The sequence below is a fragment of the Talpa occidentalis genome, unplaced genomic scaffold (assembly GCF_014898055.3).
Source record: "Talpa occidentalis isolate TD23 unplaced genomic scaffold, MPIMG_talOcc4v2.1 talOcc4.7, whole genome shotgun sequence".
NCBI lineage: Eukaryota > Metazoa > Chordata > Mammalia > Eulipotyphla > Talpidae > Talpa > Talpa occidentalis.
In genome coordinates, this window is record NW_023605083.1 from 43,855,754 (window position 1) to 43,882,809 (window position 27,056).

The following is a 27,056-nucleotide window of genomic DNA, read 5'->3' on the forward strand; positions in this document are numbered from 1 at the left end:
GGACCACACATATCTTAGAAAATCCAACAGACCCAAAAGTAGCCACAGATTTTACAACTTCTTAATGAGTCAGGTAGAAATGGGAGGGAAGAAAATTCAAACCAATAGAAAGTAGGAAAGAAATCTAAGAGTAAATATTATTCAAAGAAAATACAAGGTAATGGCTAAGAAATAAATCCAAATGTACCATTCATCACAGTAAATGTCAGTGGGCTTTGCCAGTGCAAAGACAAATAGTCTCACTATTAAAAAAAAAAAAAAAGCCACTGTGTTTTATTTAGAGAAGTCATGCTGAAAACATAAGGTGACAAAAAAAAAAAGAATGAAAAAGATATACTAAGCAAATACTGTATACACATTATTATAGGGAATGATGCTAATGCCACTGCTGCATGCCTTCAAGTGGGCCATGGCCTAAGGCCGAGGGCCCTGTGTGGAATAGCTAGGAAAGACTAACTAGCACAGTTTCCTCATCAATTTTTCTGAACTATAAATACTTCTCAATTTGTATACAACACAAAGAGTAGAAATGGATTGCTTTATAATTCTTTTCTCAACTTACATTCTTGACATATGTTTAGCTCATTAATTTTCAACATTCGGACTTTCTGCCTTTGAATATGTATTTATTTATATGCTATAAACTTCCCTCTAAGTACAGCTACCTCTTAGAATTGATATGCAGTGTTTTCATTATAGTTACTTTAAAACATTCTAATTTCCTTTAAGATTCTTCTTTTGAAAAATGAGAATTTTAATTTTCAAATATTTGACTGTGGTTTTCACTGTTACATTTTACATTGTGACATAAATTACATATAGTGAAAGAAGCAAAATCCCTACTTCATGAATCATATTCCAGTGGGATGTGCTAGAGAATATACAAGCTATGAAAAATAAGATCGAAACCAGATTTCAGATCATGATGCATCTATAAAGTTGATAAACTCGAATGTGTAATAAATATGTGAAAAATACAGTTCTTGAGTAAAGTAACCTTGTAATGTATTGCAAACTCTAGTACCTCCTCTTAGAGCTTCACTATATATATTAACATGTAAGAGGGCATGAAAAGATGTCAAGAAACCTAGCTACTTCTTAAAAGTGTATCCCACTTTAAGAATCTAGCTACTTCTTAATGTTATTTAACCTAGCTACTTCTTAAAGTTATTTAAACCTAGCTACTTCTTAAAGTTATTTAACGGTATGTCCTTTTGTAATGTTGCACCATTGCATTTGACACTATTGGTGCCCTGCCCGAGTGCCCTTAAAACTCAAAAATTCTGACACATGTCTCTAATTGCAAGTAGTTGAAATCTTTCCCTTGATCATTGGTGAGAAGAAGACTAGAAGAGCTAAGAATTTAAGATCCCTTAATCATTGATGAATAAGAGAATAAATAACCTAGCTTCCTTGTTTCTTGGATGAGATAACTTTTGTGTGGAAAGCATCTTCTTTAGTAACACTCAGAATGTCCCACTGGGACCAAGTCCCAGTTGTGCACAGTGGAAACTACTTCATAACACAGATTTTCTTTCCTTTCTTGTCTCATTTCCCCTACCCTTTTCTGGTATCCCTGAGAACTCAATATAAGACACCAATTAAAAGCTTGAGTCTTGTGTTCTGGAAGGTACAGAGTTTGAGGGTTGGAGCCATAAAATGTTGGGCTACCATCGCCATTTCATTCTTTGTTTTTACCAGAGATTAGCATCATCTATTCATATCCGTGAGCTAAATAACTACAGGCCTGTCAAGATAATGTATTTTATCTCAGCAGAAACCTCATGGGTGTTACATTCTATTGTTGGAAAACCTGAAACATTCCTTTAAAGTCCTTTTATTTTAGGATAATTTAATTACAGAATATTGTATTTTTATAGACTATAGGTACTCAATACATGAAGAAGATTCTGATGCTCTCTGAAGAACATGTCATGAGTTGTGGTAGAAAGGAATGAAAAAAGTACACTAAATATTTACACTAAATATTTTCTTAAGAAATTACAACTGGTCAATTTTAGTTAAGTGCCCGAGTTTTAAATTCCTTAAAACGGAAGAAAAGGAATTTTTGGGATTGGCAGTCCACCCTCTATGTTTGAAATGCTACTTCTTCCAGCAGTTCTACAGAGCCCTATGTTTAACAACTTGCTACTTAACATTGCAAAACTTCTAGAAAACAAAAGATCCTTGAAGAAAGATTGTACATGTGCATGCATACACACATGTCTTTCTGTGTTTATGTTGGGATTTGTGCATTTCCTGTGTATGAAGTAAGGGGAGAAACAGAAATGGCAGTGTGGTATTTCATCCTGAAAAATGTACCCTTCTTCAGGACAGCACAGTCAAAAGTCACAGAGTGAGGAAGAGTCCTAGGAGCAATGCATGCTAGGATTGTTGCTTTTATAAACTCTGTTCAGCAGGTCAACACGTTCATTCATATCATGTGTAGTTCTTTTATTTTTTTCTTTTAAAGATCCACCTAAGAGATGTGGGGCCTGGAGCGCCTGCCTGGGCGGAGCAGCCTGCAGGCTGAGGAGGGAGCAGCCCTGGGGGCAGCGCTCAGGCGGGGAGCGGGGAGAGGCAGGGAATAATGAGGGGGCAGGACGCCCCCCCCACTCTCCCTGTGCGGGGGCAGCAGGGTTCGGACCCTGTGTGGTCGCGGGTGAACAATCCTCGCGTGTTTTCAGTTACGTGGGCACGAGTTGCTGTTTAACTGCTGTGGAAATTCTGTGTTCAAGGTGTCGTCGCAGATGCAGGGTGTTCGCCTCCGTTTAGTTTGATTTTCTGAGCTTCAGAGCAGCAGGATGGGCGGGGGCGCCCAGTGAGCACCCGGGGCTCTCCCACTGGCCCCAGCCCTGGGTCCCCCCCCCAAACACCCGCCCCTGCAGCCGCGCCCCCTGTGCCTGCTCCTGCCTCCCCAGCTGCTGGGGTCTCCTTGGCACTCGCTGCTCCAGACTTGGGGTGAAGCTCTTACCTGCGGGAACCCAGTTTCTTCAGAAACCACCCGGAGCAAGAGGGAGGCTCTTTCACCCAACAGTACGTGGTTGAGGCGATCCACAGGCTTGGCTGTGGCCAGAAGCTGGTGTTTTCACTGCATAGAGTATTCCATTCAATGCCAAGCGGAGAAAGAGCATCCAGATGCCTCCACGCCCCAGGGCCCCGCCTCACCTGGAGGTGCCCCTGCAGTGGGAACTAGTGTAGCCACGGTAGCCGCCTCCTCGTGCCCTATTGGACCTGCATGGAAAGAGCAGAGCCAGTGAAGCCCAAGCACAGAGGAGGCTCTTTCCTCAGTGACACCCCCCAGGGGAGTGCTGCACGGACTCAGATGCAACAAAGTGCAGATGGAAACCGGGAGGCCCTACTGAGTCGCCACTCACTGGCGGGTGAGCAATTCTCCAACTTGGAATCTCCGTTGTGAAAAGGGGCTCAGTAGAGGGGGACTTCCTACCATGGATGTCAGTTCCTGATAGCGCCAGTCAGCCCGAAGAGCTCCTGCATCGTCTGCGCCGTCCGGGTGCCCAGGGGCCACCAGCAGGGCCCTCACGGGATAGAGCCTAAGATGGGGAAGCAAGGCCCTGGGGTCCCAGCCTCTGGCCCTGGGGCCTCTGGAGGCTCAGCCCGCACAGCTCCACTCCCATCCCGGGCCCTGCATCTGCTCAGCTGCCCCAAGCCCTCCTCTACTCCCCTCCCCCCACCCCCCTGCTCTCCTCCAGGTGCTTCACCAGTTCCATAGCCCTCCCGGCCCTTCACCTGCTCTGCTCCTGGGACTGCTGTGCTTGTGGACATCTGTGCTCCACGCCTATGTTCTGCTGCTCCTGGCCCCTCTGGCTGGGCACAGCCCCTGGCCCCTCTCCAGGGCCTCGGCCTCCGCTGGTGTGTTCCTTTCACTATGGCCACTGAGTGGCTGTCCTGGAGCGGGGAATTAATTCCCCTGGAGCAGGGAAGTGAATAGGGAGGTGTTGTTGATTTAATCAGCAGGGTGAACTCTTTTGTTTTTGGTTCCAAAAGGAGAACAAAAAATACAACATTTCAAAATCCTAAGAAAGATACGATGAGCTCTGGCCTTGCAGCCTCTGCTGGATTGGGTGGAATGGGAATGGCCCAGTGTCTCTGCAGGGGGCACCGGTGGGCTGAATAGGAGGTGGCTTCTTGGTGGTGGTTGGGTGGTGCTGGAGAGCTGGGGGGCTGGGCTGGAGGTGTTCTTAATGTTTTCCTGGCCCCCCTCCAGCTGGGGGCCTAGTGAGGTGGTGCTGGGCGGCAGGGCTTCCTCCTGCAGGGGGCCTGGCAGTGATGTGGTGTTGGGCCCCCAGGCCTCCCGCAGCACGGGCCCTGACAGTGATGTGGTGTTGGGCCCCCAGGCCTCCCGCAGCACGGGCCCTGACCTGGAGGCCATGCTGGGCTTACATGCGTCCGGCAGCAGGGGTCCTGAGCCCGAGACATAGCTCTGCACGCCCGGGTCCTCCTGTGGGATGCCTGGCCCGGAGGTGGTGGTGGGCTTCTGGGAGTCCTGCTTGTGGGCCAGTCCCACCTGCAAGTTCTCGCGCCCTGAGACCTCAGGCTGCCGGTGGTCCTCTGGTATTGAGGCGCAGTGGGCCCCATCGGGACAGGGGAGCTTGGGAGAGATGGCGGGGTCCGGCCCTTCCTCGACCGGCCGCTGCCTGGCGAGCAGCATAAGGTAGGTTGCCATTATTGGGTCATACCTGCCCTCCGAAAGTGCCCTGTCTATGACTTCTTTACGATACCCGCGGCGGACCATGGCTTTTGTCGCGGCCTTGTGCTGGCCCGGGGACGGCTCGTGGCAGGTCGGGAGTCCGTTCGTCAGCCCCACCCAGGGGTGCTGGATGATGTCGTCCAGGGTGCTGCGGCTCTGGGGGTCAAGTGTCATCATGTTCTTAAGCAGGTCCCGGCAATCCTGGGAGAGGTAGCGCGGCTCCTGGTAGACGCCGCTCAGCACCCTGGTCCGCAGCTCCCCGAGGCTGGTGCCCTTGAAGGGCAGCTCCCCCGTTACCATGTTGTAGAGGACCACCCCCAGGCTCCAGACGTCCGCCGCGGGGCCACTGTACAACTTGTGTAGGAGGATCTCAGGCGCCATGAACTGCGGGCTGCCACAGGCAGTCTGGAGCAGCGCCGCCCCGGAGAACTGGGCGCTGAGCCCGAAGTCTGACAGTTTTAAGTTTTGGTGCTTGTCCAGGAGCAGGTTCTCCGGCTTCAGGTCTCGGTGCGCCACGCCCCGGGCGTGGCAGTGGCTGAGCGCAGCGAGCATCTGTTGGAAGAGGCGGCGCGCCTCCACCTCCCCCAGGCGCCCGCTCTTCAACAGGTGGTCCTGCAGGTCACCCCCATGCGCACGCTCCAGGACCAGCACCACCTCCTTCTCGGTGTCCACCACCTGAAACAGCTGGAGAACATTTGGGTGGCGAAGGACTTTCATGCAGGCCACCTCGCGGTCCAGGAACCTCTGAGGGATGCCAGACTTGGGGATGATCTTTATGGCCACCTCCGTGCCCGTCGGCAGGTGCCGCGCCAGCTTGACCTTGGCGTGGGCGCCCTCCCCCAGCCTGCCGAGCATCACGTATTTTCTGAGGGCCATTTCCTTGGCAGACGGGCGCATTGTGGCAGTGAGGGCGGACTGGCTCCTACGCTCGCGGGCCCTGGCTGTCTAGAGCCCTCGGCACTAGCTCCTCTTATCCGATTAACAAGTGTACTACTAGCCTAGAGCTAGTAGTACCTTAAAAAATCCCCCGAACTAACTAAATGCTACCCGCGCTGACTACTCTACTGAAACACTAAGGACGCTAACTTATCTCTACCCAAAATACTAACTATGCTAACCTAACTAAAATACTAATACTAACTTACTAAGTAACTACGCACTCGAAAACACACAACCAAAAAATTAACAAAGATAAATATAATAAATAAAACCAATATAATAAATATAATATAATAAATATAATATAATAAATATAATATAATAAATATAATATAATAAATATAATATAATAAATATAATAAATATAATAAAAAACCAATAACAAACTAACCACTAAAGTTAACAAGAACACAGACAAAACGAACAAACCACAAGGGAACAAACAACAATTACAAACTAACAACTAAAATAAAAAAAAAAAAACAGACAAACAACAAAGGGGAAAACAAAACACACACAAAAATAACAACACGAGGGAAAATGGGGGAAATCAAAAAAAAAAAGAAAAAATGAAAAACAAAAACAAATAAAAATTAAAAGAAAAAATAAGCAAATAATAAAACAATAAAGAAAAAAAACAAAAAAATAAAATAAAAATAAAATAACTAAAATAAAATAACTAAAATAAAATAACTAAAATAAAATAAATAAAATAAAATAACTAAAATAAAATAACTAAAATAAATAGCTAAAATAAACAACTGAATAAGAAATAAACAAACAAAGCAAAAGCAATCCAATCCACCAACTCGCGCTCTCTCTCCCTCCAAGTCCACCGTCACTATCCCAACACTCCTCGCTCTACCTACACCGCTGCGGGCCGCGCGGGGGGCTTAAATAGGCTCCACGGGTGACGTCACAGAGCTCTTTGTGGCGTCAGAGCAGAGGCCACGCCCCCGGCAGAGGGCACCCCGGGGGGCTTTTCAGCCTTCATGGGACAGCAACCGCCAAGAGGTGTGTTGACAGACTCCCTGGAGACTGGAAGCCACCCCGTTCCAGAAGCCCGCAGGGCGCTGGCGAGGCCGTGTCCTCTGTCGTGAGCTACCTACCTGTCCCAGGTTTTGGCTTTTAGGGTCTCTCCGCACAGTCCCCCTCAAACCCTGATGCGTCTCACATGGCACAACACATCCACGGGCACAATAAACGACACCATGTTGGGAGCATGAGACGCGACAGAGTCCCCTCTTCACACCCCGACACTGTAAACTCTCTGGGACATGGTTCCCCCCGTTTGGCCCACGAGCTGCGTGTGCCCCTCGGTGTCCTCGCAGGCAGGAGGCCGGGGCGGCTCCCAGGGCGGCAGATGCTGTAAAGCGGGCCCTGGAGGTGGTGTCTGCCCCGGCCCCCCGCGCTGTGGGGACACCCCCTGACCTGACTCAGCCGGGGCTGGGGGCAGCTGGGGCTGGTCAACTCCCCCCGAGATTTCTGGCTTGGAAATATCTGCGTCTGGGACTCCCGTTGGCGCAGCGGGTTGAGCGCAGCGCTGTGGAGCTGTCCGCACCTCTGCAGCACCGGGTCGATTCCCGGCCCTCCAGGGAGGCGAGCAGACCTCTCCTGTCTCGCCGGCTGCACCCCTCAGCAGTGTATTTCATCAGTCTGCCTGTTCTGCTCCCCACTCTGTCTCTGGTGAATCCTCTCACCCTCACACCTCTGGCCTGTACCCCAGTTCTTGTATAAATATATCTTTTTAAAAAAAAGACTATTAAAAAATAAATAAATAAAAAATAAAAATCCACCTATTTATTTATGCAAGCACTGGGTACAGTCAGAAGCGCGGAGGGTGAGAGAATTCACCAGAGCCAGAGCGGGGAACAGAACAGGCAGATGTACTGAAACACACTGCTGAGGGGAGCAGCGGGCGCGGCAGGAGAGGTCCCTTGTGCCATGTGGGACCCTCGCCCGTGGCCAGGGATCGAACTGGCTCTGCAGAGGCTTCGGGCAGCTTCTCAACCCAGCGCTCAACCACTGCACCACCAGGGGAGGCCCTCATGCATCGTTCTTCATATCAGGTGTATCAAGTTATTCATATCAGAGGGAAAGATAGAAGGAAGTGGGAAGTTGGCAGAAATTTCTAATGTGGGATCTGCATGTGTAGCCTTAATTTGTGTTTCTTGGTACACAGCAGTCTATAACTGGCTTGGACTATACACTCAGGAATCCATACAGATGAATGAAAGGTCACAGCTGGGCATCTATGAAGACATCTACCTGCTAAGAGTAAATGATTATAGCTGTAACCTCCCTACTGAAAGATCAATACCATGAGTATTTTATTACCTTAATGAGGCTTTAATCTGAAAATGGCACAGCAAGACTATGTTTCAAAGGAAACAAACAAAAAATCCTCTTTCTAGACACCTATAGAAGGATGTTATGTAGAATGAAGTAGGGTAATTGCCACTGCTTCTCTTATTTGGACCCCCTAAATACTGTGACTGGGTCTAATTCTCAATAATCCTGTAGAATAATTGTTTAGAGCTCAGAACCTGAAGCTAAACACATAGGGTCTCAATCCTGCACCCACAATTTATTGCTTGCTTTTCCTTAACAAGTGACTGTCTCTATGCCTAGTTTCTTTATCTGTATAAATGGGGAGTGAAAATAGTATTCACCTCTTGTAATTCTTCCAAGGGTTAGATGAGTTGAAATGTGTTAAATGTTTGCTGAGAGTGTGATTGGTAATATTGAATTGTTAGACCCCACTCTCCAAAATTTCCTTTAGCATCTATTCAACCTTCAAGTATGTGCTAAAGTGAAACAGCAAAATGAACTAATAAGAAATAAAGTGCTATCCAGCTTAATTTTTAATTGCTACTTTACCTCCAGGAAAGGGATTTGATATTTGTTTTTCTAAAATGTCCCAGAGGAAAAGTATGGTAGATCATATTATTGTTCCAAAATCTTGGATGCTTCTCCCAATGAGTAATTTACTTCCCTCCTCATCAGCTAAGCCATGTGATGTCTTTTTACTTCCCTCCTCAACAGCTAAGCCATGTGATGTCTCTTGGACAATACACAGTTAGCCAAAGTGATTTATGCAGTTTCCAAGTAGAAACTTTCAAGGTCATGGCATGGTGTGATGTATGTTTTTCCTGCTGCCATGAGACAACTTAGGAGTAGCTCCAACAACCTAGATCCACCAATGAATAAGACATGAATTAGAGTCACCTCTGATCTGCAGCTGATATGAAATGTGGGCAAGAAATAAGTCTTTGTGATGTAAGCCCCCTGAGATTTTGAAGTCATTTGTTACTACAGCATAACATATAAACTGACTGATACAAGGGGATTGAAAAGAGTGTGTGTTTGGGTAAAGGCAGAAACTGTCAATCTAGGGGAAAGAGAAATTGTTTAAGACTGGACAACAGTGTCTTTTAAGGGAACCACAGGTAATTCCTTCTACCATGGCATTTCTTTTCCTATATTAGAGGTCTGCCCTGAGAAAAACAAATAGTTTAAGGCATTTGAATGGAAAACATTTTAGGCAGTTGAGCTTCTACCCTTCCAAAGGTTCTCCCATAATCGAGGTACTGACCATGTTGAATAATCTGTAAGAGTGTATCACAAGGTCCACCATGCATCAAAAGCTGTTGAGGTTTCCCTAAAAGATCTGGACTGTGTAAGTCTCCAAGTCTAGGACACACCAAACCCTAACAGAATTGGGAACCTCAGGAATAACCGAGATTGACCTTCTCACCATCCTATCAGGATTAGAAATTTGAGTTAAGAGAATGAGTGAGTATGTTATAGTTTGTCTGCAATTGTGGTGGTCGTGGTTCATTCCTAACTTGATTCCAGAGACAGCACTTCTTTTTTAGGAGCTTCTTTTGAAAAACATGATATATTTCCTGACTATTGAAATGATAACTGAGTTAGGGATTATTATAGCATATTCTCCTTGGTGATGAGTTTCTTACATGGCAATTTATAACTTTTGATTAATATGCAATTATTGTTTCTTGATTGATATCTTTATCTCCTCCACTTTCTTTGGAATTTATTGAATTGTTCACCTTTCCCAGCCAAGAGAATTTCTTTTTAACTTTTCAACTTGCATTTCATACCCACCAGGTTCTTTTACTATTGAAATAATCCCCAAATCATTTATTCTGAAGAAAACATTAAACTATTTGCTGTGTATTCAAAGCTATTCCTGAAAAAAATAGGATGTTAATAGCCAAGTACCACCACAGGGTAATCACATTGACAAGAGCTAGTTACCACCAGCACAGGAATAAGCAATTATTTTTTCCATCTTTTATTTCTCTGACTTTATTTGACATACCTTTTGACCCTGCTCCACTAAAAGCCACTGTACCGTTTCTATAATTTTCCTTTATATCAAAATTCCTTTAATTTTTTTTTAATTCTACTGTTTTCCATTCTTTCACTTCTTAATTCCATTCTCATAAGGCTTTTACTTTTCACCCAACTCAAACTGCTCTAACCAAAAGTCACTCATGGTCTCCACATTGTTTACTAATAAACTCTCAACCCTCATCTAACTTGACCATTAGCATCACTTGATGTCTGATCACTCCCCCTGGAAACTCTTTTACTTCTCCTCATCTTTGCTCTTGGACTGCGGCAGAGCCCAGTCCTTGGATCTCTTCTGTTCTCTATGCTTTGCTTTTCTACCTTTTTGGTGACCTCATCCAGTGTTATAGATTCCTAGATAACCTAATTGTACTGATAACTTCAAAATACTTATTTTTAGCCTGCCTGGATTCTCCCTGGCTCCACACATAACCATGTTCTCTAGATCTTCTATAGATCTTGATCTTCTACACATCTCAGGCTTATCCAAAATCAGAATTCAGGTCTTTACCCATAAATTGCTACACCCATATTCTTTCCCATCTCAAAACTGGAGAAATCCTCCTTCCAGTTGCTCATACCTAGTATCTAAAATTCTCCCTTTAATTCCCCTGTTTTTTACCTACTATGCAATCCATCAGGAAATTCTGATGACAATCCAGTCACTTCTCATCACCTGCATGGTGGGCCAATTTACCAATCTTCATCTTTGGCTTAAGATATTAATGGTCTCCCTGCTTTCACTTTTGCACATTCCTATAGTCATTATGGTACACAACAGATGCTCACTAAATTACTTGTTGGATGAATTAATGAATGAATGAAGTTCAATACAGTGTATTAGTGGTCACAAGCCAGAACAAAAGCTTCCACTCTCTAGTTTGACTGACCTATACAGTAGTGAGGTGGGTCCCTGTGGTTTGGTCAAGCACCTGCATGACACTGAAAGTGAGCACTTCCTTTAATTTTGTACCTTATTTGTCTGACTTCCTCAAGACCCAGCCCCAGTCAAAAGTGATGAAGCTTATTCCTTACTATAGGCTAAACTGTTTTCAAGCTTTTCTGCCCTCCTGCCATTAGGATGGTCCTGCCTGATGGGGCACCTGCATTTTTTTACTTTTTTATAAGTTACGTTGTTTACTTCTGTGTGCCATAGCTCAGTATTGAGATATTCGCCAAGAGAAATAGAGGCAGGAGAGAGGCAGGAGAGAGAAGGGCAGAAAGAATGCCAGGGAAGCCCAGAGTGAAGACTTGTGGAGGGGGCTTGGAGGCCTGCTGGCCTCCTGGCCCCCTGCCATCCCTGCCTGCCTTGTACCTGGTTGCTGCACTGCATGTAAAAGCTCAATAAAAGCCTGAGAAAGGCTCCAGCACGCCACCTTTACCAGTCTGCTCGAATCACAAAGAAAACCTGCTCTGTGCCCATCCTGCCCCTACACTTACCTAAAAACAGGAAAGATGAAAAAAAAAAAAACAGCATTGGGTATCTGAGTGAATTTTAAATGTTATCCCCCATAAATCCTGGCACACAATTTTTTCTTTATTTTTTTCATCAAGTGCTCTACTGATCAGTACAGAAATAGGGAAAGAAACCATTTTTTTCTGTAAGATACAGGCATCTTCAAGAAGAGAACCATCATTAATACACTTTTTTTTAAGATTAAGTCCATCTTAGAAAAAGTTGTGAAAGTATAAATTTGTGGAAAACATTGGAATGTAATTATTTACTGGCTACCAGTTAGACTTAATATTTATTTCAGTTCAGTTCAGTTCATTTCCATTTCAAATAAGCAAAGGTCATTTAGTTATCTGGGAAGCACTTACTCGGCTTCAAGAGTTAATATTCAAAGACTAGCTGGGAGACAGCATACACAGATATGTCATTCATACAATCAGAAATCCTGTGCTGAACTTCCAGCTGACACAGTCTTTTGTATTCAGATCATAATATTGCTGTTTGCATAACTTTTTATATTAAATTCAAAAAAATCCCAGAAGGATTCATTGTGTGTTCTGGTACCTCGACCATAATTGACAATGCTACTCTCTAATTCCAAGAAGAAAAAGGAACATGCTATATTTTTATTTATCTGTTTGCTTGTTTCTTGCTATAGTAGCAATTTCCACACAGATCTGGAACCTCAGTAAAGAGAAAGTTTGCTCCTTTACCAAATTAAAAATCTTCTGATAGCTTTAACATGTTGCTTTTATTGTTTACTTTTTACTTAAGCCACAACTGAAATTGGCACTTAAAATTCCACAGCATTATAATCAGTATTAATTATAATGGCAATAACCCCAGAGGCAGGAGATGGTGTGGGAGGAAGCACAATGGTCCATCCTTAGGACACTAGTTAAAAACAACCTGTCACTCTCCACCCCTGTGGGAGCAGTTCGTGTAATTCACTACTGAGTGGAAGTGGACAGCTCTGATGTGCAAAGCTCTGAGCTCTTCTTTCAACCCCAGGCCCTCATTAATATATAAACTGGGCAGCCAAAGAAAAATCTCCCCCCACCTCCTGGTACCACCTTCAACCACGCATGGAATATTTCTGTCTTTGCAAATGACAAACCAGAGAGGCAGGCTCCAAAGGAGACCGTGGGTTGTTGTTTTTTCTAAGTGTCTTCGTAGAGAGGGCACCACAAAGAAAAATCCGGCAGGAGCATATGTTTGTGGATGCTTTTTATATCCCGAAACGGAAAAGGGAGGAGGGCACCGCAGGATTGCAATTTACATTTGGATTATTTATTTAGACATTAAACACAGACTCCCTGAGAGGAGTGTTGCCTCCAGCTCACACTGCAGGCAAGAATGGCCAAACCCAAAGTAGTACATCTTCCCTCTGCAGACCTAACGGCTCAGTCACACAACTGTCAAGTCAGTGGGTTTGCTTGCAACCCCATCCCAGGTGCCAGCAGGACTCCTTGAGTTTCTTAAATGGATGCTAATCTTACTTCTGTGCTTAAGAGAGAGCTCTGGAGTGAGCTTGCCTGGATATAGATCTGCTTTGCCACTTGATAATTTCTGGACTTTGGACACTTGATTTGATGACTCTAAATCTCAGCTTCTTAACCTGAAGAATAGATACGAGTAGTGATTCTCTTATCTCATGTGACTTGTCTGGGAACCAAATTCATGTGAGGAATTTGGCTCAGCACTTGACATAAAATTGAAAATTCTGGTATGTACTAAAGATTTGCTGGTCTCTGCTGAGTTTGGGGTTTACCCAAAGTAGACCCTGAAGCCAAGATTTAGATGTAAGTGGCTTACCTGGGAGGTGATAACCATGGCAAGAAAGAGGGGAAGTGAGGCAAGGAGATGTGGAACACCATATGCAGAAGCCAGGTCTCACATGGTCTCCACATTGTGGGACTCAAGGAAGTTAAATATTAAATTTTTAGGACTTTCGGAAGCTAGTCATTAAACTAGCCATCAGTAAAAAATGGTATAAATTTTCAATTATATCAATTATGTTTACAAAAGTAGTCATCACTTTTAAGTATTTTACTGATATCTATCCACTTGAGACCTTTGACTTCTTTTGTGTCCATGTGGTAGAATTACAACGTCCTGTTCTGCTTATCTCTTCTTCACCTCATGTTTAGTGACATCGCATCGATTGCTTGAAATTAGTCATGAGGGAAGTTGGCAAATATGATGAATCATGAAAATTTTTTTCAGAAAGCTGTTAAGCATGTTCTAGTGCTCAGCTAATTAATGTGAGGGTTACTGCTGTGGGAAGCTGCAGTTCATTCCAGCCTGGGACATGCTGGGAGTATATGGAATCTGCTGGACTCTTGTTCCACTGAGGTTTGAGGAGTAAGGAAGCCTAGATAAATCATTCCTCATCAGCTGAAGTTTGCCACAGTGGGAATAACCTAGTCTCCCCTGGAATATACTACAGTGTATACTATGAGCAGGTGGAGGTAGAAAATATGATTGCCTTTTTCTGTCATTTTTTTTTTAATTGAGATAGCATTGGTTTACAACAGTGTATGTGGTATACATTACCACACCTCCATCAAGGAACCCATAATCCTCCAACATAATCTAGTATTCTTTGCCCTAACTCTGCTCTCTCCTTTCTCCTTTATCCCTCTGGTAGCCTCCATTCTACAGTCAAATCTCTTGGATTTATTATTGATTTGATTTTACTGACTCTGTTCTGTTTCCTCTATATTCTACATGCGAGTGACACCATTTGGAATTTATCCTTTTTAAAATATTTTAAGTTACTTTGTCACAAGCTTCTCAAAATCACTCAACCTCCTAAAACATGCTTTTCTTCTGTGTTCCATACTCAGGAGATTGGAAATGGAACAATCATTGACTCAAATTATTAAGATGAAATCTTCAACATTATCTTTACAACCCCACTTTCTCTTACTCCTATGTTCTGTCATTTACAAGGTCCTGCTATTTCCAGTAAACACATCTATTTCTCTCCCTCCCCACTGCCACTATTCTAGTTCATGTCTCATCTGAATATGAAAAAAACTTCCCAATGAAACTTTTGCTTTAGACATTCCCTTCTTCAGTCTTTGTCATATAGTAGCCAATGTATTATGTTTCACACAAAAACTTGATCATCTCTCTACTGTTTACAATCCTTTAAAGTATGGGGTTTGGGGGCCTCCCTGGTGGCGCAAAGGGTTAAGCACCACACTATGAAGCAATCTGCAGCCTCTGCAGCATGAGTTCAATCCCCGGCCAGCCAGGGAGCAACCCACATGGTGCAGCAGACCTCTCCTGTCTTGCCCGCTGCTCCCCTCAGCAGTGTACTTCGGTCAATCTGCCTGTTCTGTTCCCCACTCTGTCTCTGGTGAATTCTCTCACCCCCCACACCTCTGGCCTGTACCCCAGCTCTTGTATGCATAAACAAATAAACCTTTTTAAAAAATAAAGTCTGGGGTTCTAATGATCTGGTATCACTCATCTTTTAAGCCTCATTTCATCTCATTTTCTCTCTGACAACCTACCTACCATTCAGCTACATGAAATTTCTTTCAGTTCCATGTTTCACTTACAGGATATTGCACAAATATTTCCTCTACCTGGAGCATTCTTAATGACTCTTCCCCTGAGCAAATCCCATTCCTCATTTTTCCTGATTTAGATGGTAGTTGAAACCTGGCCCCAGATTTGAGTAGAGTCCCTTTCTACATACTTGTAGTTCCTCTACTTCCAGTATCATTTTAATTTTTAACCCCTATAAGATGATAGGCCCTGGGAGAGAGAGCCTGAGTTTGCATCATATTGGGAAATAGGGCTTCTAGTATAGTGCTTATTATGTGTAAAAGCCCAACAAATATTTACTGGATGAATTAATAATAAATTAATTGTGAAAAGCCATTATCCACAACTCATGACTCCCTTATTTGAATCATCACCAAATAAATTATCCACAACTCATGACTCCCTTATTTGAGTCATCACCAAATAAATATCCAGGCAATAAACAATAAAATCAAGTCAAGAGGTGTGGGTTGTGGGAACTGAGTTTCAGGGGAGAGTTCTGTAGCAATCTTTCTTTTTTCTCTCGCTTTTTTTTAATTGAGGTAACACTGATTTATAGAAATGCATAAGTTTGCTTGGTGGTTTTTAAATGAAAAGTAACAGTGTATTTTTAAACTATATGTATAGCTATTGGTAATGAAGAAAATTATAATCCATTCGCCCAAATCAATACTTTTCTCAGGTTTGTTTCTTCATCTATTGCAGGTGTGATCATGCTACACTGTTTTTTCACAATCGTTATTCACAAATAGCATTTTAGTGGGTGTGTTATTCTATTAGTTTGCACTGGAACCATGAACTGAGATCATTGGTCTTTTGATTTTTTTTTTCATTTAAACTATTTCTAGGAACATTAAAGACATTTTAACTGCAAAGAATATGAACCTAAATTTCCAAAGAAAACTATTCTGTAATATGTTGCTCTCATTTGGTATATTTACCAGTGTTTCCCAAAATTGCTGCTCTAAGAATCCTTCTGTGCTTCTTAGGAGATCAGGAATCTCAGGCCCCACCTATATCTGTTGCTCTGGAATGAACAGGAGAGAGAAGCGGGAGCTGTTTTGCCTTTACTTGTCTCAGGAGATGCTAAAGCAATAGAAAGAACACAGTCTAGGAGTTCTGGAAACATGCTGAATAGCCCTCACTTCTCTTCCCTCATTGTGAGACAGGAAAGCTTCTGAATGTCTCCAGGACTCAAGTTTACTTACGATAAACTGTTGATTTTATTTTCTGCACTCTCCACTCTACGGGAATGTTGATCAAATCCAATATGAAAAATAAATGTATATAACTACTTTGAAATTTACAGATCCCTACCTACACCAGCGTAAGGCATGATTAGTATCAGATAAACAGCACATATATATCTGTTTGAATGGCTTAATCAATAACATTGCACTCTTGGTCCTTTTTTAGTTACAAAGTTAAACCAACTCTAAATGCTTTTGAGTAAAATTTTAAGTCCAGCAGTGGTAAGAACATTCACTCTGGGGAAAACTTTCTATTTAGATAAAATCTCAGTTTTCTCTGTTTTCTGAAAATGACTATTTGCAGAATCTCAGGAAGACTGACACTCAGAAGGCAGGGGTTATATAACAAGGTCAGAGCAGGCTTGTGTGCAGTGAGGAAATTTTGTGCTTCCCAGCTTTGATCTGGTTCTTTCCCAACTTGTCAAAAGAGTTTGTATTGTTTTGGGGGAAACTAACCATTTCAACTTGAATATAATATTTTAAAATACTAATAGTAGTAAAAGTACTTAATGCTTCAAGTAGTGTTTACGATTATCTTCATTTATCAGATTACCCATAAAGCCAATTTCTGCTTTACTCACTCCGTTTCTCCAACATTTATGCATGAAAATTTGCTAAGGGATTACAAAACTGGGCTGATCAAATATTTATTCATAATTTTGAGTAAAACATTAAATATTAACCATAACATATAGTGCATATAAAAAGATATGTTGAGGATGAGAAGGACAGATTAATAGAAATAGCAACAGATTTATTGGAGTATATAATTAAGAACCCCAATGATTACTAGTTCTTATGGAGGTAGTATATCAGAGTGAAAATAACAAAGGATTTGAAGTCAAAGAGAAAAGTTTTCAAAATTCAGTCTGCCATTACTAACTTCAGTGGTGTCAGGCAAGAATTTCACATCCATAAATGTCAGTTTTCCCATCTATAGAATAGGAACAATAGCACTTTGTTGGTAGAGTTCGGAGAGACAATACAGGTAAAGTTCAGGCTCAAAGTAGGTGTTCACAAAATATTAGTTTACTTCTTCTACCACTGGTGCTAATGTTTCATGCCTTTCATTTACCCTCTAACTTTTCCACCCGTCACTATATGGCAACCTTTATTTGGTTCTGCTGCTGGTCTGACAATATAGATTTTTTCCCTCTTTCACATTGCAAGCTTTTGTTTGGTATACCAGTCTATTGTTCAGCTGTGATTGCTTTTCCTTTCTGTTTTCGGAGGAAAGGAAAGGAATTATGAAACAGGTTAAAGGATCAAAAATAATAAAAGCGCCTGCAGTGTGGGCATGAAGTAAATATCAATTAATGCAGCCCAGTAGAACAGAAAGTGCGAGGCTGGCACTGAAAAGTTTCTGCATGCTCTTCACCTCCCTACGTTGTGAACCTCTGCTGGGCACATGATGCCATTTCATAGGTTTTTAAATACTGGCTGTCATTTTAAACACTACCCTTCCTCCTTGTTTGACACAGTCTCGCCCCATTAATTTTGCTTAATACTCCATTTATTTATTTATTTATTTTAATTCTTGTACTGTTTCGTTGACCTAAACTCCTTTTCTTTTCTCCCCTCTTCCTCCTCCAGCTATTTAAATCCCATTTGTTCTCCCAGACTATGGCTTAAATAGTGTCTTCTGTGAAGTCTTCTTGCCTGCTTCTAACCCACTTGGCCATTTCTTCTTCCATCTGCCTCCGTTTCCAAATTTGTGAAATGGAGATGACAATAGCCCCTGTCACATAGGGTAGACATGAATTCTCAAAACTAAAATGTAGGGCCTCCTGGGTGGCTCAGCAGTTGAGCACTGGGTTGCAAAGCTGCCCGCAGCCTCTGCAGCGCTGGTTCGATCCCCGGCCACCAGCGAGGGTCCCACAGGGTGCGCAGACCTCTCCTGCCGCCCGCTGCTCCCCTCAGCAGTGTACTTCTTTAGTCTGCCTGTTCTGTTCCCCGCTCTGGCTCTGGTGAATTCTCTCACCCTCCCGCGCTTCTGACTGTGCCCAGTGCTTGTATAGATAAATAAATAAATCTTTAAAAAAAAAAAAACTAAAATGCATATAAATCACTTAGAATGTCTGTGCTTTAAAAATGTAGTTATCACATTCCTAGTATTTCATCATTCCTCACAGCATTATTATCTCCTAGGAGCTACCAGTATTTGGCTTGTGCTTTTAATTTGATGTTTGTCTTATTCTGCCTGATACTGGAGGGAGTTACACATGTTTTCTCTCCAGGACAGTGTATACTCGTTCTTAGAGAAAATAAGACTCTTTTCTTAATGTAACTCCAGAGTCCCACCCATTACATGGTAAAGGAACACTTATTAGATGTTTAATGGGAAAAATGGACAAATTGCTTGTTTCCATTAAAAAAGTTTTCTGTGGTTTATCAATTCTCACCATAAAAGGTATCTTGAGAAAAATTATGGAATTTTCTTTGTTGTCTTTTCTTCATTAAATGTTTAATGGTAAATTGACTTTTCCTTTCACAAGGTAGAGCCTGGGGACCAAAGGTTTAACAAAACATGTGGTTGTACAGATTTGAAAAGGTGTGATTGTGCAGACTTGGAATAATTGGGTGCTCACCCCTCTCAACCTCCCAGGCCTGAATCCCACCTTGTTATTTAACAAGACAGTTTGGGAGGCTCACTCAGATATTGAGGTCCCTCAAGAATCATGCAGCATGGTGCTGTCTAAATGTAGAGTTTGATGATGGACTGAACAGTTTTAGAAAAATCTTCTTGCCTGGACCCAGTTCATTAAAACATCTAAGTCTTTGGAATTCAAGTTATTTTAAAAGAGATGGTATCATGGTTAGAGAAATATTTCATGTACTAGACAGTATTTCTCTTACAAGCCTGATTTGCAGAATTAGAATTACAGTTTTAGTACATTTAATAGGGAGGACCTGGGTCATTCTGTGCTAGCTATTTCTATTACATTTGAAGATTGAGAGAGTCAAGAGAATCTGGCTCTAGCTAGAAGGGATTTTACTTCTGTTTAGGCTACTAATGGAGAGCTTGGTTCCCTGGGGTTTGCTGGGGACAGTGGAGACTGATTTCCTGCCATCTGCATTTTAGGACTTAAAATTCTTACTTTTGGAAAACTTCCGACTTACAGAAACAACTAAGGAAAGGGGTGTTTTGAAATAATGCACTAAAGAGTAATTGGAATGTTATGTTATCCTTCTTCTTCAATTACTTTGAATATCATCAGAAGAGAGGGCAATTCATTTTTTTTCAAAAAAGAGAATCAAGTAAGTGTCTTATTTGGCATATCTCTATCTTTCAGTTACAGGTATCTTATTAAAAAAAAAAAAAAGAGGTACTAAGACCATCTGAAATTGTCATCTGCTAATAGTTCCATGACAGTTCTGGGTTAGACCTGGGCCTTAGTGGGGAGGGGGAACGAGGAGAGGGAAAGAGAGGAATAAGACCATCTCACACAAGTGCAAATACAGAAGGCCCCTGGCCAAAATCAAATGCCAGATTAGAAGGAGGAGGGTGATACTTACTTGGACTTGTCTGAAGTCTCAGATTCAGAAGAATCATGTATAAAAGGAGAGCTATAGTAATAACAAAGCCATAGTTATAATATGCAAAGGCAGAGTAATAATTCTGTTTTCAAGGTCATGCTGCCAGTCAAAAGAAGAATTAGAAATGGATTTCAGACATCTACCTAACTAGACTGTTATAATATCCCTTTTATTTACCTTCAAAAAAAGTCCTGTGATAAATGAAGAAAGTGAGTGAAACATGGAAAATACCATCAGAGATTTAAAAAAAAGGGACATGCAAGATAAAGGTCCTTCCAAATGCAGCTGTGACAGAAAGACATCTCTGCAAGTCAGTCTGTAAAGTGACTGTGATAATTCAAAGAAATTATTTACCACTCAGGAAAACAATGCCACAGAATGATGGAGGGGTCTGGCAGGAGAAATTGTCAAAAGACTGGCATCAATCACGGTTAAGTGTGGCATCTCTGTTGATTACGTGTACCCTGCAGCGTGCCTGCCAAAACAGATCTCTGACACCGTGATGACACGCTGATGGGTGACTGTGAGAATGATTGATGGGGTGGCCTGCCAGCATCTGGGAACAGACAGAGTGAATTGCTATTGCTGAGTGTTTTGAATGCCGACTAATTCTTTGTGATCCAGGCATTAATTACTTGGAGCTAATGTACACAATGAGAAAGAAGAGACATCCTATGTCTTGACTTTCCATGTATATGAGCTCATCTTTATTATTTGCTAGAGAAACCAAAGTTTGGAATGTCCAGGATTGGCCTGGAGTATCCTTACCAGGGAAAACCTTTAGAATTTTTCCCATAAAGATCCATAAAATGTTCGCTGTTTTCTTTATATTTTTAATGAACTCAAAAACAATAGCAATACCATATTTTGTTGTCATTTATGCTCTATAAACTTTATCTATTTTTTCAAACCTAACACCTATATAGGTGGATGATAATGAGCCCATTTTACAGCTGTAGAAACTGAGGTCCAGAGAAATTATGTCATGAAACAGACCGCTCAGCCTACAAGTAATAGACTTTCTGCTGGAATTCAAGATTATCTGACTCCAGTGAATGTTCTCAGCTCACTCTATCATACCACCTTCTTCCCAAGAGCTACTTACAGTGTACTATGTGCTGGGTCTGTTAAAAGATCATTGAAACACCAGATAAACATTAATGCTTGTCTTTTGAGCTCATTGTTGATAACAATTATGTTTCCCATAGACATGAAATCTCAGAGATAATAGTTCAATTATAATAATAGTTTAGTTGTACTTTTTTCTCAATTTTTATTGATTTGTTGCTAGTTTATATTATATAGTTCAGTTATAATAACTTGCTGCCAATTTGCTGTCATTTTAATCTTGCCATCATAGGGTCACACCTAATCAGTCCTGTCCAAGTTCTGCATGTGTGAAAAAAGTGAGTGGCTGAGAGCTGACGTACCTAGTAACTGCTTATCAGATTTATCATAGTTTAGGTCACTACTGTTCAATAAAAGTAGAATGCAAGTCACAAATGCTAATCACATGTTACATATTTTAAATTTTCTGATAGCTCTATTTTAAAAAGTAAGCAAAAACATGGATTTATTTTACTAATAGATTTTATTTAACCCAACATATTTAAAGATTATCATCTCTGTATATGAAAGTCATACTGGAGTAGGGTATGAATGGTGCCCTTATATGAAGAGGGCAATTTGGAGACAGGTACAGAGAGAAGAATGCCACATGAAGGCAGAGACATAAAAGGAAAAGAGCCCTGGGAAGATAGAAGTGGAGATTGGAGTGATACCACCACAAGCCAAGCAACATCTGTGCTACCAGAATCGAGGAGAGAAAAGGAAAGATGCTGTCTGCTATAGACTAGATGCTTGTCTCCCCAAAATTCATATGCTGAAATCTAATGCTCAATGTGAAAGGTATTGGGAGGTGGGGTGTTTGAAAGATGATATCATAAGTAGAATTAGTGTCCTTATAAAAGAGACATCAGCGCTTCCCTGGTGGCGCAAAGAGTTAAGTCTCAGCACTGTTTGAAGCTATTGGAAGCCGCTGCAGCATGAGTTCGATTCCCAGCAAGGAAGCTACCCACATGGTGCAGCAGACCTCTCCTGTCTCACCCGCTGCTCCCCTCAGCAGTATATTTCAGTCAGTCTGCCTGTTCTGCTCCCCGCTCTGTCTCAGGTGAATCCTCTCACACTTCCCACCCCCGTACCTCTGACCTATAACCCAGTTCTTGTATGCATAAGTAAATAAAATAAACCTTAAAAAAAAAAGAGAGACCCCAAAGAGCTCTGGTGCCTCTTCCACTCTATGGAGACACAGTAAGAAGACCATCAATCAACCAGAAGTCAGGTCTTCAAGAGATATCAGAGCTGCAGCATTTTGATCTTGGACTTCCCAGCCTCCAAAACTGTGAGAAATAAATGTCGCTGCTTGAGCCATTGACTCCATGGCTTTTTGTTATAGCTGTCCAAAGGGACCAAAATGTTCCCCTCAAAGTCTTCGTGGGAAGAATATGGCCCTCTTGACCTCTTGATTTTGGAATGCTAACCTCCAGAACTGAGGGAATAGATTTGTTGTTTCAACACCCAGTTTATGTTGCTCTGTTTTGGCAACCCTGGGAAATTAGCGTAAGGCCTACTAGAAAGTATTGCCCTAATATTCATGGAGATAGTCACCAGCCAGTGGGGTCACAAGAAAAGCACTTTCTAAGAAGAATTTGCTGAAAGACACAGGTGAAATTTTTGAAAAACCGTCTCGCATCATTTATAAGATGTGAGAAGATATGGTCTCTAATAATTTTTTTAAATAAACATTTAGTCCATTAGATGGACTAAATTCAGAAGAATTTCAAGAGAATCCAAATTTCAGCATGTTAAATAAAATGGCAAAAGACTAGGGAACTCTGCACTAGCTTTAAAATTTCTTGTAAATGCAATGTTATTCCAAAATTAAAATCTTAGCTCTAAAAAATTTCAGGGGAAAGTAAACACAAAATTCAAGTTTACACTAACGTCTGGTAGGAAGTATAGAGAATGGGAATGTAATGAGCCTGCCTTCAAAAAATTGGGGGTGTACAGCTCTTAAGATGGATATTGATGTATGAAAAACATTCAGTTTTTCATGTTCAATAATATATAATCTTTACCATTATTTTATGTTATTGCTCAATAAGCACTTTAAAATGATACCAAAATAAAAACAATTGAAAACCAAATCTTATACTGTTGAAGCAAAAATTTACCACATTTCTGTGAAGAAGTGAAAACAAGAAGAAAAGACATGAAAAATTTTACATATAGGAAATAAAGGCTGTAGCCTAGAATGAATGTAATAGAGAAAAAAAACTTTCCTGTGTTGAGGAAAGAGTTATGTGTTAAACAAACTCACTCCAGGCAAAACTAATTAACAGGCCTATGTCCAGATACAGACTAAAAATTTTTTTGAGGTAAAAAGATAGAGACAAAATACCTTCCTGCTATTTAGGTCAAATAAGAAAAGACATTTCTAACAAAGAAATAATAATCAATTTACCACAAACTTCTTTTCAGTAACATTACATTCCAGAAAATAATGGAATAATACCTGAGTTCTAGGAGAAGTGCTATGGTACAAAATGATATATTAAAAAATGTGATTCTTATATAAAAACAACAGAAAGACATTCTTAGATGTTAAAAAATAAAACTAAGAAAATAGACTGCCCACATATCTATCTTGGGGAAAAAAGTTAAGTTATACTCCAATCAACTGAAGTGAAGCAAAACTAGTCCCCAAATTGTGGAAGTCATAATACAGAAAGACTGGGTAATACTCATATTTAAAATGTCCTAAATAATATTTTAAGATGTTTTAAAAAGTGAGTGCAAATACAAAAGGTAATTATTTCAAGAAAAATTATATAATACATAAAAATATTTTACAATCATTGTCAAGATCTTAAAACCAAAATATAAGATCTGTATGTTAACCAAGCATATCAATGACTCCTTGTAAGACTCCCTGATCATATCAATGACTCCTTGTAAGACTCCCTGATACCATTATTTACTGGAACTCTACTATTCTCTTCCTACCAGTACACATAACCTAAGAGACCCATCAGAAATGACATTTTCATATTCTCTTCTCTTAAGTCACTATAAGAAGCTCAAGACTTTAGCTTTCTTCACCTGGACACTCATTCCCATATAGCCCTATAAATTCCTTACACTGACCTAATCTCCTGTTCTCACTCCACAAAACCTTCCACTATCTACCTATCCATATGGATGTGTGTGTAAATATGTGTAAACACACACACACACACACGTCTCACCAGTTGTTTTCCAAATGATTTTTTACCTTTTTATTCTATTTAAGACCAGATTCTTTCATGAGGACACAGTTCCCTATCAATTCTCCCAAAGAATAACTATCTTCTCTCCCACACCTCTCTGGATCACTGGAATTAGGGTAGATAACAACTTTGATATTCATTCTTCAAAGATTTTACACCTGTTTCACTGTCCCTCTCTCCAAAATTACTCTTGTCACAATTGTTAATGATATCAGAATCCATATTCATGTAGCCCAATCCAATAGACTTTTCTTCAATGATAGAAATGTTCTATTTCACCAGCATCTACTGTATCTAGTACACGTATACACACACACACACACATACACACAAAGTTATAAAATAACCACTAGACAAAAGTGGCTACTGAGTGCTGGAAATATGACCAGTTGGAACTGAGGAACTGAAATTTTACTTTTATTTAATTTTAATTAATTTCATTAGCCATGTGGCCTAGTGGCTACCATTTTGGACAGTACAGATATAGATGGTAATTACCATAGCAATGCTCTCAATTTTTTGGTCCCTGTTTCCCCAAGTAGTATGTCGTTCATACTACCTCAGGCATTTACTTTCAAAATCTAGAACATATGATTAACAAATTTATCTCCTCCAAGAATTCATTTTCAAACATCCTACTTACCAACCACCATTCTCTCTTTACCGTTCATTTCCTCTGCTGTACTCATTTCAACAACTGCATAAATTCACCTGTATAAATAGCTCCAGTTCCCTTACCACTCCGTTGTACTACCCTGACACATACTAATCCTGATTACTGTTCTCGGTATACATTCCCACCAGCACTTAGATAAATAAATGTGGCTGGTGAAAAATATACAATCATGTTCTCCCACTTCACTTTCACTTTGTATCCATCAACCTTAAGAGGGTTTCTACCACTCTTGCAATCTCACTGTGTTTCTCTAGTCCATTTACTCTCGCTTTATACAATTACATCACATCTGCTCCCAGTTTCCCTTTAAACACCACCTCTGACTTTTTATTCTCAGCTGAAGATTTGATTCCAATTTCACTGAGAAGATAAAAGTAATAAACACAGAATTTCTATAATACTTCCACCAACACATCTCGCAGCCTACAGGCATCCGTCCCCAATATTCACTTTTGTTTCTATGAATGTGTAGTGGATTCCAATCCCTATTGCAATTATCCCCCATATCTCCTGCATTATCATATCTCCTTGTCATCTAGAGATTCTCATTAGTTTGCAAAAAGGCTATACTACCTCCCACATTTAAACATACACACACACACACATATCATACTCATTTGACTCAGATTCCCCTTCAGTTATAATCCTATTCCAGTTTCATTCTCTGGCTGTCCAGTTGTCCCATTTGTTGAGAAGACTATTCTTTTCCTTCATGTAACTGTCTTAAGTGATGTAAGAGGAACAAAAGTGGATGGTAGAGGACTGTGTGTGCACTAGCAGTGGGTGTGCTGTGGTAACGTACTCTGCTAAATGGGGTCTGAACTGATACCTCTGAATCAACTACAGTGTTATGAACCAATGTTACTGCAATAAAAAAAAAAAATTTACACAGAAAAAAAGAAAACTTACCATAAGAGTAAGAGCTTATTTCTGGGCTCTTAATTATATCCCATTAATAATATATTTACTCTTATGTCAATATCACATTGTCTTAATTACTACTTCTTTGCAGTAAATTTTGAATTTGGAAAGTGTGAGTTCTTTAATTTTATTTTTTTAAACCTTTTTTAAGCTGTTTTGTTCTTTTATATTTCCACATGAATTTTAGGCCCAGCTTTCAGTTTCTGATTGGGATTACATTGAATTGTAGATCAATTTTAGGGGTATTGTTTTCTTAAGAATATTAAATCTTGAACATAGTATATTTATGAAATGTTCCTTCATGAACATAGTATATTCATGTTCATAGTATATTTATGAATCCATGACATAGTATATTTATGAAATGTTCATTAATAGTTCAGTGTAAAAAAAAGTTATTAAACTTATTTACTATTCACTAAATTATTATTTTAAATGTACTATTGTTATTATATGTAGTAAATAAAATATTAAATGTAGTATCTTAGTTGTGATGACATTATAAATGGAATTGTAGTCAATTTCATTTTCAGATTTTGTATTACTCTAAATAGCTATACAGTTGATTTTTTTATTATCTTGATAGCCTGTAATCTTGCTTGTTTGTTAGTCCTAATAGTTTTTTAGTGGATTTCTTGAGAATTTCTAATTGAAAAAGTTTTTTTCATATCTGCAAATAGAGATCATTTTACTTCTTCCTTGACAATCTGAAAGATTCTATTTTTTTTACTTTCTTAATTGTTCTGACTGGAACTTCCAATACAATGTTGAATGAATGTGGTATGAGTGAATTCCCTTGTCTTCTTGTTCCTGATCTTAAAGGGGAAGCATTCAGTTTTTCACTATTAAATGTGATGTGATATTTTTCATATATGGTCTTTATGTTCCTTTTTGGGTTAAGGATGTGCCTTTCTATACCTACCTTGGATTTTCTCAAGTGCTTTTAACTGCCTCTCAGAAGAATTATTGTATTCTTCATCTCTCTTCTCTTTCCCTAAACTACAAGTCCATGAGTCATGTCAACAATCTTTCTCTCTCAGTTCTATACAGTTCTGTCTTGTGAGAACAAACTTACATTCACTTTTTCAGCTCTTTCTCTTGTAACTTCATTATATGTGCTGTAAGTCTGTGTGCCTCTCAGGAGCAGCAGCTATTTCTGCAGTTGTGCTGGACTATGCTATTGTCATCTTGATGAGGGAAGGGACTAGTGTCTCTTTTCTTCTTGGCAGCTGGTTAGAATTGGCCAAAAGTGGAAACTTACATGAGATTTGGGGACAAAATGAAGCAACAGTCATCATTCTCA

The 27,056-nt window shown here is 40.7% G+C and overlaps 1 protein-coding gene and 1 long non-coding RNA gene across 3 annotated transcripts in view; both read right to left on the reverse strand.

Moving 5' to 3' along the window:
* Positions 1–1,944: 1,944 nt before the first annotated feature.
* On the reverse strand, positions 1,945–5,962 carry LOC119232079 (MAP/microtubule affinity-regulating kinase 3-like). 2 transcript variants are annotated; one of them, XM_054688964.1, is made up of 5 exons: positions 3,751–5,962; positions 3,449–3,554; positions 3,169–3,234; positions 2,975–3,091; positions 1,945–2,789 (listed from the first exon to the last, which is right to left on the reverse strand). In XM_054688964.1, the coding sequence occupies exon 1, from the start codon at positions 5,606–5,608 to the stop codon at positions 3,968–3,970; it is 1,641 nt and encodes a 546-aa protein (XP_054544939.1). In that variant the 5' UTR covers positions 5,609–5,962; the 3' UTR covers positions 1,945–2,789; positions 2,975–3,091; positions 3,169–3,234; positions 3,449–3,554; positions 3,751–3,967. The 2 variants fall into 2 exon arrangements, with proteins under 2 accessions (XP_054544939.1, XP_054544940.1); XM_054688965.1 differs by lacking the exon at positions 3,449–3,554.
* Positions 5,963–11,495: 5,533 nt separating this feature from the next.
* LOC119232125 (uncharacterized) overlaps positions 11,496–27,056 on the reverse strand; it is a 38,916-nt gene continuing 23,355 nt past the window's right edge. Inside the window, exons 4-6 of the long non-coding RNA XR_005122006.2 lie at positions 19,808–19,858; positions 15,983–16,068; positions 11,496–13,098 (exon numbers count right to left, since the gene is read on the reverse strand). This is a non-coding gene — a long non-coding RNA (uncharacterized LOC119232125). The remainder of the gene's footprint in view (positions 13,099–15,982; positions 16,069–19,807; positions 19,859–27,056) is intronic.

Excerpts from the sequence above, each read along its gene's own strand:
- LOC119232079 (XM_054688965.1), bottom strand. The coding sequence starts at position 5,608 with ATGCGCCCGTCTGCCAAGGAAATGGCCCTCAGAAAATACGTGATGCTC.